We start from the raw sequence: 13749 nt of genomic DNA on the forward strand, positions 1-13749 counted from the left end.
CTTGGTGTTTAGTTACCTATCCAATATTCAAGCATATATCTATCTATATCTCTTATCTCTATCTCTATCTATCTATATCTATATCTATCTGCAGATCTCTCTCACACACACATACACCCCTCACAAAGTAACAAACTTTATCCAAGGAAACCTGTGTCTAAAAGGGCAATGCAGCCAACTAGTATTATATACAGGGACGTGGGTTAAACCACAGAGTCTAGGGCCTGCTGATCAGAAGGTCGGCAGTTCGAATCCCCACAACGGGGTGAGCTCCCGTTGCTTGGTCCCAGCTCCTGCTGACCTAGCAGTTCGAAAGCATGTCAAAGTGCAAGTAGATAAATAGGTACCACTCCGGTGGAAAGGTAAACAGCATTTCTGTGTGCTGCTCTGGTTCGCCAGAAGCGGCTTAGTCATGCTGGCCACATGACCCAGAAGCTGTATGCCGGTTGCCTCAGCCAATAATGCGAGATGAGCACTGCAACCCCAGAGTCGTCCGTGACTGGACCTAACCGTCAGGGGTCCCTTTACCTTCTGTATTATATACATGATTTGGTTGTGGATGTACATTTGTGTCAAGGGCCAGAGATAGGTTGTCCCTCTAGTAAATAGAGTGTTGTGCTCAGGTCTTGCTTTTGGACTTCCCATAGGCAACTGGTTGCCCACAGTAAGAATAGGATGCTAGATTAGATGGGTCATTGACCTGACCCAGCAGCACTCTTCCCGTGTTCTTATGTTGACAGCACAGGTTAATAACGATCTGCACTAGAACTCATTGGTTCCTTTATTTATCATAGAATTGTAGAGTTGGAAGGAACCCCGGGGATCATCTAGAACGAATCAGCAGTTCCACATGTGCAAAGACTGTTCCCACCCACCTCCAGCATTATCCCTTCCACAATCTAGCTGGAAAAAAATAAGCACAAGGCAATAAAGTTATTTGATCTATTTGATTTTTAAGTCACTCTTTCACCCAGCTGAGAGCCCAGAGCCATGTGCAGCATAATTAGACCATCAGCTTAAATTAAAAACTCCATTTAAAATGGAAAGCATGGCATTATGGTACTCTAGTTCTACCTGTGCAGCTACTGGGTCCCAAGGCACTTCATTCCCAAAGGCCTGGGTGAATAAACAAGTCTCTCACTAGATTCTAAAGGCCGGCAATGGCAATTGTATGTCTCCAAGGAGGGCGTTCCAATACCTGGAGGCATAATCTATACAGAACTATACAGCCAGCTGCAGAATACTTTAAATGATGTGATCAAGGCGAGCTAAACTTGTAAAGTGACTTGGCATAAAGGTGGTATATAAATGAGGTCAGTCAAACTGCCTGAGAACCAACCATAATGCTCCGACCTCTCCTACCAGTGATTTCCTCTGTGATTCTTTCCCCTCTCCTTTTGTTTTCTCTTTTGGATTTTCATGGATGGTTTATTTTTAAAAAGTATCACTGCAAGCTTGTAAATTGTCCATCATCAGTAAGAAATAATAATCCTCCCTCTAAGTGATATGGGGATGGGATGGTTAGATCAAACAATTTCCATCCCATGCTGGTTTCACATGTTCATAGAACTGGCACCATCTTGCCTGTTTGCAGGCAGACCTTTTAGGATAATCCACCCAGTTTTGCAAAAACTATAGTGCTTACAAGGTGGTCCAAGGGCTGTCTCTTTCATTCTTAAGATTTTACAACTGCCTGCAGCAGCTAATACCTCCTCTGTGACTGTGCACAGTTTTCTTTTCCTAAGTGTATAAAAATACTCCCAGGAAGCCACTGTAAATCATAATACACTTTCCTTTTCTGGGGAATTGTACAAAGTAAAAGATGGCTTCCTCCATGTACCTTGCAGTAGTGGTGGGCATCTCTTTCCATTTCTTTTCTTTTTTTTTAATGGAGTTACAAGGTTGATGGATCAGGGGAATGCTGTGGACGTAGTATATTTTGATACACTATGATATTCTTGCAAGGAAGCTGGTAAAATATGAGTTGAATGAGGCCACTGTTAGGTGGATTTGTAGCTGGTTGACTGACCAAACCCAAAGAGTACTCATTCATGGTTCCTTGTCATCCTGGGGAAAAGTGTCAAGTGGGGTGCCACGAGTTTCTCTCCTAGGCCCATTGTCATTCAAAATATTTATAAATGACTTGGATGAAGGAATTGAGGGGGTGCTCATCCAATTTGCAGATGACACCAAACTGGGAGGGATAGCGCTGCAGAAGACAGAATCAGAATTCAAAACGACCTTAATAGATTGGAGAACTGGGCTCAAGCTAACAAAATGAATTTCAATAGGGACAAATGTAAGGTTCTGCATTTAGGCACAACAGGGAGCAGGCCGGAATAGAGCCCCTTTCCCTCGTGTGCTAGTGTTGTTGTTTGGCAGGGAATATTTATATGTTTGCTCATTAAAAAATGGTGCACACACCCCTGTAGTCTGACATAGCACAGTGCAGTTTTACCCCTTCAGGATTCTATCACCTCCTCCTGCTGTATTCCTGGACCTTATAAAAAGGACTGCCTGATGGTGAAAATTTCAGTGATCTCAAAGCTGGACTTGATGTGTCTGGGAAAAAGAAAAGGGAAAGATGTTTAAACTTCTGTCAGTAGGTTATGGTGAAATGTATGAACTGTTGAATGAACCTGCAGTGATTTGGAAATGACTACAGAGATCACAGGCAGAAAAAGAGTGAGAGGGGTTGGTTAGTGAGAGAAACTTGAAACTCCCCAGGGAGATGTTTTGCCAGAATCGCTGAGGGAGATTACAGGTCCGTGGGGGAAAGCAGAGGAGAAGAATCTGATATTTCTTGCAAACGTTGTTGCTTTTGATCTTTAGCCTTGACGTTCGCAACAGAGAATGAAGGAAAGCATTGCTACACCCACACAGAAAGCAGTTTTGACATTTGTAAATCTCGGCAACATAGAGACAAATGAAAGAAACTGCAGAGTGAAGCTAGAGAACAGGGAAGGTTAAAGTTCAGTGCCAAGGCGTAGCTGGAATAGAACTCTTTGACTGCCGCTTAGAAAGGAGAAATGAAAGGGCCTCTCTCCCTCTTTTGCTCACACACGCAAACACACCCTTTATTCACAGAGTGTCGGTGCAAGTTCTCAGCCCACAGGCTGCGAAGAATCCTAACATAGCTGTTGCAGGGAGCCATGTAAACAGAGCCTGGGCTTCACTGTGGGGAGGACATGCTCAGCTAACCTAATCATTACTGTCTCTGGAGAAGTGACAATATGAGCAGCAAAGAGTGCGGCAAACCCATTAATCAGGAGGGCTTTGATACGATATACAGCTCTAAAAAATGTGAGCAAGGTTAATAGTACAATATGAATTATTATTATTTATTCCTACAGCAGTTTCAGTGTCCAAGATGTTCGTTGCAGAATAACGCAGGCAACAAAGACAGGCCCCTGCCTGCAAGACCTTTAAAAATGCAGGGGCCCGGCAAAAGAGGCAGGCTAGATTTGAGGGGAGATTACTGGGCATTTTCTCCCAAAATGTCCACACCATTACCTAATGGGAAAGACCACAGCTTGGTGATAAGAGTGCACACTCTGCATACACGATGCCCAACATCTCCAAAAACGGCTGGGAATGATTCGTGCCTGAAAACTCTGAAGAGTTTCTGCCAGTCAGTGTAGACAATATTGAACTAGATAGACCAATGGTCTGACTTGGTATATGGCAGTGCCTACAATGCCACAAAAGTCTGCCATTCCTTGGCTTGGAATTTGAACTTTACATCACTCAGGTTTCTTCCCCAGTTAGGACTGTAATATGAGCTGAAGATGACTCCCTCCTTCCCATGCCTCACTCACTCACTCACTCACTCACTCACTCACTCACCCCCTTTAGCCATTCACTTACCTATGATTTCCCTTTTCCCTTCCTTGGTTGCTGTGGCAGCAGGTTGTTCTTCCTTTCCCCCCTTCTTGGATGCACATTTACCACTTGATGACTGTCTCATTAAATTAATAATAATAATAATAATAATAATAATAATAATAATAATAATAATAATAATAATTTATTATTTATACCTCACCCATCTGGCTGGGTTTCCCCAGCCACTCCGGGCGGCTTCCAACAAAATATTAAAATACAGTGGTCTGTTAAACATTAAAAGCTTCCCTAAACAGGGCTGCCTTCAGATGTCTTCTAAAAATCTGGTAGTTGTTCTTCTCTTTGACATTTGGTGGGAGGGTGTTCCACAGGGCAGGTGCCACTACCGAGAAGGCCCTCTGCCTGGTTCACTGTAACTTGGCTTCTCTCAGTGAGGGAACCACCAGAAGGCCCTTGGCACTGGTCCTTAGTGTCCGGGCAGAACAATGGGGGTGGAGATGCTCCTTCAGGTATACTGGACCGAGGCTGTTTAGGGCTTTAAAGGTCAGCACCAACACTTTGAATTGTTATTGGAAACGCACTGGGAGCCAATGTAGATCTTTCAATACTGGTGTTATGTGGTCTTGGCGGCCACTCCCAGGCACCAGTCTAGCTGCCACATTCTGGATTAGTTGTAGTTTCCAGGTCTTCTTCAAAGGTAGCCCCACATAGAGTGCATTGCAGTAATCCAAGTGAGAGATAACTAGAGCATGCACCACTCTGGCGAGACAGTCCGCGGGCAGATAGGGTCTCAGCCTGCGTACCAGATGGAGCTGGTAAACAGCTGCCCTAGACACAGAATTGACCTGTGCCTCCATGGATAGCTGTGAGTCCAGAATGACTCCCAGGCTGTGCACCTGGTCCTTCAGGGGCACAGTTACCCCATTCAGGACCAGGGAGTCCTCCACACCTGCCAGCCTCCTGTCCCCCAAAAACAGTACTTCTGTCTTGTCAGGATTCAACCTCAATCTGTTAGCCGCCATCCATCCTCCAACCACCTCCAGACACTCACACAGTACCTTCACCACCTTCACTGGTTCTGATTTGAAAGAGAGGTAGAGCTGGGTATCATCCGCATATTGATGAACACCCAGCCCAAACCCCCTGATGATCTCTCCCAGCAGCTGCATGTAGATATTGAAAAGCATGGGGGAGAGGACAGAACCCTGAGGCACCCCACAAGTGAGAGCCCAGGGGTCTGAACACTCATCCCCCCCCACCACTTTCTGAACACAATCCAGGAGGAAGGAGCGGAACCACTGTATGACAGTGCCCCCAGCTCCCAGCCCCTCTAGATGGTCCAGAAGGATGTTATGGTCAATGGTATCAAAAGCCGCTGAGAGATCCAGCAGAACTAGGAAACAGCTCTCACATTTGTCCCTAGCCCACTGGAGATCATTGACCAGTGCGACCAAGGCTGCTTCAGTCCCATGATGAGTCCTGAATCCTGACTGGAAGGGATCCAAATGGTCCACTTCTTCCAGCCATTAAATGATGGCTTATGTATATGAATGAGCCATCCCTGACCAAACTGTTCAGAAAGAATGTTTATATTAGCCCTTTTCAGATGTTCTGCATCTAAAGTCAAGGAAATGTATGAGAGGGGATGTAGGGAAGAGCTACACACCCACTCCTGTCCTGGTTACCCTCCATGAATTGAAAGATGAACACCTGAAGTAGTAGGGAGCTTCCCCTGCTCATTGTTTTCCTAGTTTTCCCAGGTTCTAAAACACATGGGGAGTTTCTATGGGTACAGCAGACTCCCCACTTTAAAATGGTGACTGGGGGTTGGAGCTAGTTTGGTGGTCCCCACTGCCCTCCCATATTTCCTAAAGTCAGCTGTAGGGTACCTGAAGAGGGATATTCTTATCTTATGCCACATGAACCATAAGGACTTTCCAATAAAGCAAATTCATAAATCCAGCTGCTGCACAATAAATCAAATAATACTCATGCATGTGTGAACCTACCCTTAGCATAACAGCAAAAGTGGTGGCACTCAGAACTACTTGCAGTAATTTGTATAAAGATCAAGTATGGGATAGTAAAGATGTCAAAAATTCAGAATTGTGAATGGAGCATCTATAAAAGGAATCATGGGCCTATCTTGACTCAGTGGCATCATACTTCCTTAAGAACGGAAGATCACAAGCAACTATACGGAAGGCTACTTATAAGGGTTCTTAGTTTTCTTGAGTTGTTGGCTAACCTTCCCTATCATTCCAAGTTGTCTTGAATTTTTAATCTGAACCAGGACTGAACTGAATGGTGATAATTAACAATTCCATCTTGACTTTTGACAGGTAACTGGAGAGAAGAGACCACTAACAGATTTGGGCAAAAAGCCCAAAAACCAAAAGAAGAAGAAAAAGAAGGACCCCAATGAACCCCAGAAGCCAGTGTCAGCTTATGCCCTGTTCTTCAGAGATACACAAGCCGCTATCAAAGGACAAAACCCCAACGCTACCTTTGGGGATGTATCAAAAATTGTTGCATCGATGTGGGACAGTTTAGGAGAAGAACAAAAACAGGTAAATTCCTTGTCCACCTTCCCGCTGAAAGTTAGTATGTTTGTTTTTCTTGATGATGCCATGCTTTTCTTTTCTTTTTTGAAAGAAAAAAATCTGCACTGTTTTTCGTTCGATTTTGCTTTGGTCTATTTTATTTTTGTATTTATTAAATTGGTATAACCGCCCTTCATCCGTAGATCTCAGGGCGGTTCAATGCATAAAAATACAAGGTGTTCTTTAACAATAAATTACCAATTTACCTTTTCTTCTTCAAAGCTAGGACTTCAACAAAAGCTTGCCTAAAAAACAACTAAAACTCAGGGTATTGCAAACATCAGTAAATATAGTATATATCCCTTATACACCCAGTAGATCACAGCAGTCTGTGGGAGTGTTTCTCCTTCAAGTTTCAAAGACCTCCGATGTTCACCCCAGTAACTGCTACTGGAAGTGCAAAGATGAAGGGATGACTAGTGCAGAGAAATAGGCCCATCTCCACCCACCTGCTTTGCAGTGAATAACTTCGTATCTATTTCATATTACCGTGTTGTGATTATCATCTAAATGTATTTTTCCTAGTTTTGCTTATTCACAATTTTGAGAGGACATAAGCTATGGCAGGAGTAGCAGCATGGTACCTTCCAGCTGAACTACAGCTTCTCTCATCATCTCTGACTATTGGCCATACTAAGAGGGGCTGATGAAAGTGGTAGTCCAACAACATCTAAAGGGCACCACGTTGCCTATCCCTGAAGCTACTGTCTCTATGCACCAGTTGTGCTTAGGCTTTGAACAAGGCTAGAGAGTCTTAATATCTGAAAGTCAGGTTATTTGAGAAATCTTCCACTCACCCTATGGATATGGGTAGCAGCATTTCTGGGCTGAAAGTCTCTAATTGGTAATTTCATCCATTTAGTTTCAGAGACCAACTGTCCTTAATGACAACTTTTGTGCTCTCTGGTGGTTGCACTGAACTTAAGCCTGCCAAAAGAAAAAGAGCAGGCATACGAGAGTCAAATACTTCCTGACAGTTTAGATCCTCCCACTGGAAGAGTTCCAGGTGGTTAGATCTACGAAAGGAGAAGCAGGTGGAGAAACCAATTTAAATTAAAATGTGTTTGAAAATGGTTCTGCATTTTATATTGTTTTGTGTAGGTGACAAGTACCATGAATATGTTTAACTTTAATGAGGCCAATGTCTTTCTTTTTTAATTCTGATGTAGTTTTCTAACTTTCTGCACTTTTATAGCTCACTTGAATGGAGCATTGATGATTACTCCGTTACTCTTTGCCTGTGTACAGATAATTATTTGTGTAGAGCAGCGTAGGGCTAGCCTCCCCGCTTACTGATGCCTTGGCACTAGACCCTTTGATATAGTACTAGAAACTCGATGACCTTATAAACACCAGAGAGGACCTCATTTCAGGGGATAAATCCTGTTTTAGATTCCTAATTGCAACCCCTTCCCATGGTCATATGAAATGCAAGTCAGCAAAGCAGGAAAAGAGACTAAAGCAAAGCTCAGATTGCACGGGGTCTGGTGAATTTCTAAAATAATTATTGAATGTTTCATTATTGAATGTGCTGGAAGGAAATGGGGTGGGGAAAATGTGACCTAGCAAAGGTTGTTGGTCTGTGACTTCCATTAGCCCCCCCTCCCGTTTTCAGAGTTGTAGTCCATCAACTTATAGAGGACCACAGATTCCCGTGCCATCTGCTGGCGGGAGAGATTGAGCATAGTCCAAGGGAAAGTGGTTTTTGAAGAGTAAGAAAGCATAAAAGGCTACATGAAAGCAGATGCCTTTTACCTGCTTCGAAACAATTTTAAAAAGCTGTAAAAGCTGCTTCAGACATGGCAGATGGTAGTTACTAAGCATTTCAGAGGCACAGTCTAAGTCCCTAAAACAATCTTAGGTGCATGTTTTACAGTAGCACATGTAAAAGTTATGAACGTATTGTATATATTCCCTCTTTTAGTCTGTCTTGCTTCTTTTGCTAAAGTCATATAGAGCTATATACTCCATGGCCATATTTCTGCAGTGCGGTTGATCTCTGCTTTTGGCACACTGAGATCTGGATTGTGTTGAAGGAATAATAGATTAGTTCCTGGATGGCTTTGCTTTTGATTTGTCTGGGATTAGCATTTGACATTTGATCCCTTCATCCTATCCCTAATTCAACATTATTCCCTCCACACAATTAAGTTCACATGGAAAGAGTGGTGCTGTACACACTGTCCCCAGGCAAGGTATAGCTCACCACCATCCTGTCCATACATTCTGTGCTTGTCCGCAAAAGAAACCCTTCTAAGCATGCATAAAGCTCTCCATAAAGTCATAGAATTGTTTTTCTGTTGTGACCAACCCTGGGATCTTTGGATGAGAGGTGGCATACAAAAATAATTAGAAAATGGAGTTGGAAGGAACCTCAAGGGTCATGTAGTCCAACCCCCTGCAATGCAGGAATCAGAACTACGTAATCTCTGACGTATGCTTTAAAACCTCCAGTGAACAAGAGTCTGCCATCTTCTGCAGTAGTCCATTCCACCGCCGAACAGCTCTTACTGTTACAACGTTAAAACAAAAAAATTTTTTTCCTTCCAGTAGCACCTTAAAGACCAACTAAGTTAGTTCTTGGTATGAGCTTTCGTGTGCATGCACACTTCTTCAGATACACTGAAACAGAAGTTGCCAGATCCTTCTATATAGTGAGAAGGTGGGGAGGGGTATTACTCAGAAGGGTGGTGGGAATGGGTGATTGGCAGATAGCTGTGATGAGCCTGTTGACGACTCTTAACGACTGCAATAGGTCTTACACCCTTCTGAGTAATACCTCTCCCCACCTTCTCACTATATAGAAGGATCTGGCAACTTCTGTTTCAGTGTATCTGAAGAAGTGTGCATGCACACGAAAGCTCATACCAAGAACTAACTTAGTTGGTCTTTAAGGTGCTACTGGAAGGGAAAAAATTTTTTTGTTTTGACTATGGCAGACCAACACGGCTACCTATCTGTAACTGTTACAACGTTCTTAGTAATGTATAGTTAGAATCGCCTTTCTTGTAATTTGAATCGTTTGGTTTGCTTGATCCATCTTCCATGTGTGTGATTGTGCAGAATTCCCAACCACGAAAGAGCACGGGCATGTTCAGAATGCTTTCCTTTTTGCAGGCAAGCTCCAAATGTGGACAGGAGGCAGCATGCTTGGCTGGGCTCTCTCTCTCTCTATCCCTCCACAATCTTGATCATGTGGAGTGAATAACAGGATGGCAAAACACCGAGAGTCCTTTCTGGACTTTCTGGACCAATGAGCTTGTGACTCGGAATATGTTTCATAGTTGGATCTCTGTAAGTTGGCAAGATAGAAGCTTCATCCTGCCCCCTCCCAACCCCTTTGCATTTTTGCGGAGAGGGGATTATTGGTAGGGCTGGGAGTCATAGTGTTTACCTGCAATTCCTTAGTCACTGGAAATGCACGCAGCCCTTGCTGGAGTGGCAAGGGATGCTGATGACTAGTGGGAGGTGGGCAATCTCCTTATTTTCATGGGAGGTCTCCCTGAGATCACTCTTCCGGGAGTTTGTTTGATCTTCTTCATCTCATGCTGGGAATCAGAGCAGTCACTGGCTTGCTTTGTTTTGTCCAAGTCCTGATTCACACAACCATGTCCATCATATGGTAAAATGCAATAACCATACAGCTCAACTGATCACAGGATAGGTTGTGCTTTGCATGCAGAAGATCCCAGGTTCAGTCCTCACATCTCCAGTTAAAAAGAGCCAGAGGCAGTGTGTTGTAGAAGTTGGAGGATTGGTCATAGACCTCTGTTCCTGTAACTGCTCTTGCCCTGAAGCTTATTGGGTAACCTGGGGCCTTTATTCAACCAAACCTACCTTGTGGGAATGTTATTAGGATAAAAGCAGGACATTTATGTCACCCTGAACTCTGTGGAGGAAGGGTGGGATAAAATGTGATAAAATAGTAACAAAGATGGAAGACCTGAGACCTTTGAGAGCTACTGCCAGTAGATGATAGTGCCATACATGGGCCAGTGGTCTGGCTCAGTATGAAGTAGCTTTTCATGCAGCTGTCAATCAGTTTCTTGCCATATGAGCAGAGAATTTGCCACATGAGTAAACCCAACCTCAGCGGATCAGGAAACTGGCTTCCTTATAAGTGAAGAGACCTTGAACTATTATCCATTTGTTTAGGAAGGCTTGATATAAAACAGTTTTAAGAACTTCCTTTGGAAGCAGCTGATTTCAGCAGCTGGGTTTCTGCTTTTATAAATTTATTTTGAGATTTATTTGTTTGTAGTTAAATCACTACAAGTTTAATCACCTGAGCAATCTTTGCAGATTAATTGCTAATTTATTGTACCTAGTTTGCTGGATTAGCAGTCGTAGAAGTTCTGCTTAATTGTCATGAAGATAGAAAAAGACAAGTGGTCAGGAACCCAGGGCTTGGAACGCAGAAGACTAGAGTTGGTGTCTTGTCGAGTCATGCATATTGGATGTCAGCTGATTTTTCATCAGCACAATTTCATTTGGCATGGCAGTCTCTTAAGCAGCCCCCTATAAATTTCACTCTGCAGTGCACTATTCACACTGTTCACTGTCTACAGGCTAACAAAGGGAAAGTCCATAGAGTTCTCTCTTTCCTCTTGCAGCCATGATTAGTCTACAACTTGGCAAGCCAGGGCGCTTAATATTTCCCTACAGCTGGCTGGGTGTTAGATACGTATTATTTTGATGTGCACTAAGCCAGGAAACTGCTACAAACTGTGGAGGAAGGGTGGGATAAAATGTGATAAAATAGTAACAAAGATGGAAGACCTGAGACCTTTGAGAGCTACTGCCAGTAGATGATAGTGCCATACATGGGCCAGTGGTCTGGCTCCGTATGAAGTAGCTTTTCATGCAGCTGTCAATCAGTTTCTTGCCATATGAGCAGAGAATTTGCCACATGGGTAAACCCAACCTCAGCGGATCAGGAAACTGGCTTCCTTATAAGTGAAGAGACCTTGAACTATTATCCATTTGTTTAGGAAGGCTTGATATAAAACAGTTTTAAGAACTTCCTTTGGAAGCAGCTGATTTCAGCAGCTGGGTTTATGCTTTTATAAATTTATTTTGAGATTTATTTGTTTGTAGTTAAATCACTACAAGTTTAATCACCTGAGCAATCTTTGCAGATTAATTGCTAATTTATTGTACCTAGTTTGCTGGATTAGCAGTCGTAGAAGTTCTGCTTAATTGTCATGAAGATAGAAAAAGACAAGTGGTCAGGAACCCAGGGCTTGGAACGCAGAAGACTAGAGTTGGTGTCTTGTCGAGTCATGCATATTGGATGTCAGCTGATTTTTCATCAGCACAATTTCATTTGGCATGGCAGTCTCTTAAGCAGCCCCCTATAAATTTCACTCTGCAGTGCACTATTCACACTGTTCACTGTCTACAGGCTAACAAAGGGAAAGTCCATAGAGTTCTCTCTTTCCTCTCGCAGCCATGATTAGTCTACAACTTGGCAAGCCAGGGCACTTAATATTTCCCTACAGCTGGCTGGGTGTTAGATACGTATTATTTTGATGTGCACTAAGCCAGGAAACTGCTACAAACTGTTCAGCACACAGAGGGTTAAGTTTTTTGCGGGCTGCTAAATGGCTGCATACACTTGAAGTATCAAAGCCAGAGAGGTTTATGTGCTTTGGAACAGGTGCTGCTGCTCCCACAAAGCAAATTTACTTTCCTCCCAGTGACAAAGTAAACAAAGTGAAGCTGGCTTCTTTTTCATGGCAGCTTTATTATTTTGGTTTAGTTCTTGCTCACATTTATGACAAAGCAAACCTAGAGAGGAAAACCTCATCTTTTTTTCTAATGCAAAGGGTGTGTGTGTGTGTAAAATAACAATAATAACACAGGGCTGTGTTCAATGTAGATGCTGCTGCCTTTTGTCTGCCTTTTTGCCAAGATTGTCTCTCCAATATTTTTGTTTGTCAGTTGTGCCTTCTGTCATATTGTTCCTTTTTCTTCTCTCTCTCCCCAGCCTCTTCACAATGAATCTTCATTTTCTCGCTGACACACTTATATCTAAATTCCTCATTTCCTGCCTTTTTTTATTTATATCTGTTGCTTGGTGATTTGATCATGCTGTGGAATACAGGATTAGCAATCTCCCCGTCCTTGGGTTTTCAACAAGGACACCTGTTCTGCAAGTTGCACAATTTCCTCCCTCGCCTTAACCCTTTCAAGCATTAGTCTTACTCGGCACAAATGGGGACGGGGTGGGAGGAGGGGGGAGCTCCCAACTTTGAATGCCTTCACTACTCTGCCTCTGTGCTTTTGAGTACATTATAATCTTCATTCTTTACCAGCTGGCATAGCCTTTCCTAAGAGGCTTACACAGGAATCTAAAGGATGTGCCAGTGAAGAAAAAAAAAATAATTATTATTATATTACTCTTTGAACCTTGCAGATAGTTTAGCAGCTGTTCCTGTAGAGATAGTTTGTATTTGACTAAAAAATAAAATGCTAATTCAGCTGTTATCATCCAGCGAAGTACCTGCCCCAAGTAATCTGCTTTCAGCTCCCTGCTTCCTCTTTAAGAGCTCACAGAATGCCTTGCCACAATGTGTATTTTCTCTGCCTTAAAACAAATCTCTCCCTAAATTCGCAATGATACCAAGTAGACTGATTTGACATTAGCTGTAGCAGATCTTAATTCTAGATTGAAATAAAGTCATCTAATCAGACAAAGATGACACTGCTCTGGACAAGAAATAGGGGTTTATTTTACTTTATTTATTTATTTTAGTGCCAACTGTCGTAAGCAGAAATCAAGAGGCTTAAAACTGGTTAACAGTAGCACCATCTAGAGGAACTGGGACTGTCCAAATCTGTTCCAAGGAGTCTTGACTAGCTTGGCTTCAGTTTATAGCAATGACCACAGCTCTGTCCACCATTATATACGGGTATATTTCACTGAAATTGGATAGATGACGCCAATATCTGCTAACCCAAGCCTTAAGATCTCCTGGTGGTCATTTAATTACTTATCAACTTTTTAATTCTCTGGTAATTCTGAGGTTTCTGCCTACAGTTCTCACCCTCTCCTAATATTACTTCCTATATATGCAAAAAAATAGGGACAAATGTCTCTTAGCCCACCCTTTCTTTAATAACTGGAGCTGTCCCCAAGTCTTTGCCTGCCTATTTCTTATATTTGGCAACACCTAGATGTGATGATTTGATTCTCCTTAATGCTTTTCACCAAGTGACAGGCACATCTTGCTTTGACACCTTTTCCCCTAAAGGCTCCGAGCTATTTATCTGTATTGATGGAGTCGACCATTTCTGACTA

The 13749-nt window shown here is 42.8% G+C and overlaps 1 protein-coding gene across 10 annotated transcripts in view; it reads left to right on the plus strand.

The window, feature by feature from the left end:
- Positions 1 to 13749, plus strand: part of TOX2 (TOX high mobility group box family member 2) — a 220198-nt gene that overhangs the window by 177166 nt on the left and 29283 nt on the right. For all 10 annotated transcript variants that reach the window (XM_053393915.1, XM_053393911.1, XM_053393912.1 and 7 more), the window contains one exon: positions 6186 to 6413. In XM_053393915.1, coding sequence (XP_053249890.1) covers positions 6186 to 6413 — 228 coding nt within the window. The remainder of the gene's footprint in view (positions 1 to 6185; positions 6414 to 13749) is intronic.

This window comes from Podarcis raffonei, chromosome 6 (genome assembly GCF_027172205.1).
Source record: "Podarcis raffonei isolate rPodRaf1 chromosome 6, rPodRaf1.pri, whole genome shotgun sequence".
Taxonomy (NCBI): Eukaryota; Metazoa; Chordata; class Lepidosauria; order Squamata; family Lacertidae; genus Podarcis; species Podarcis raffonei.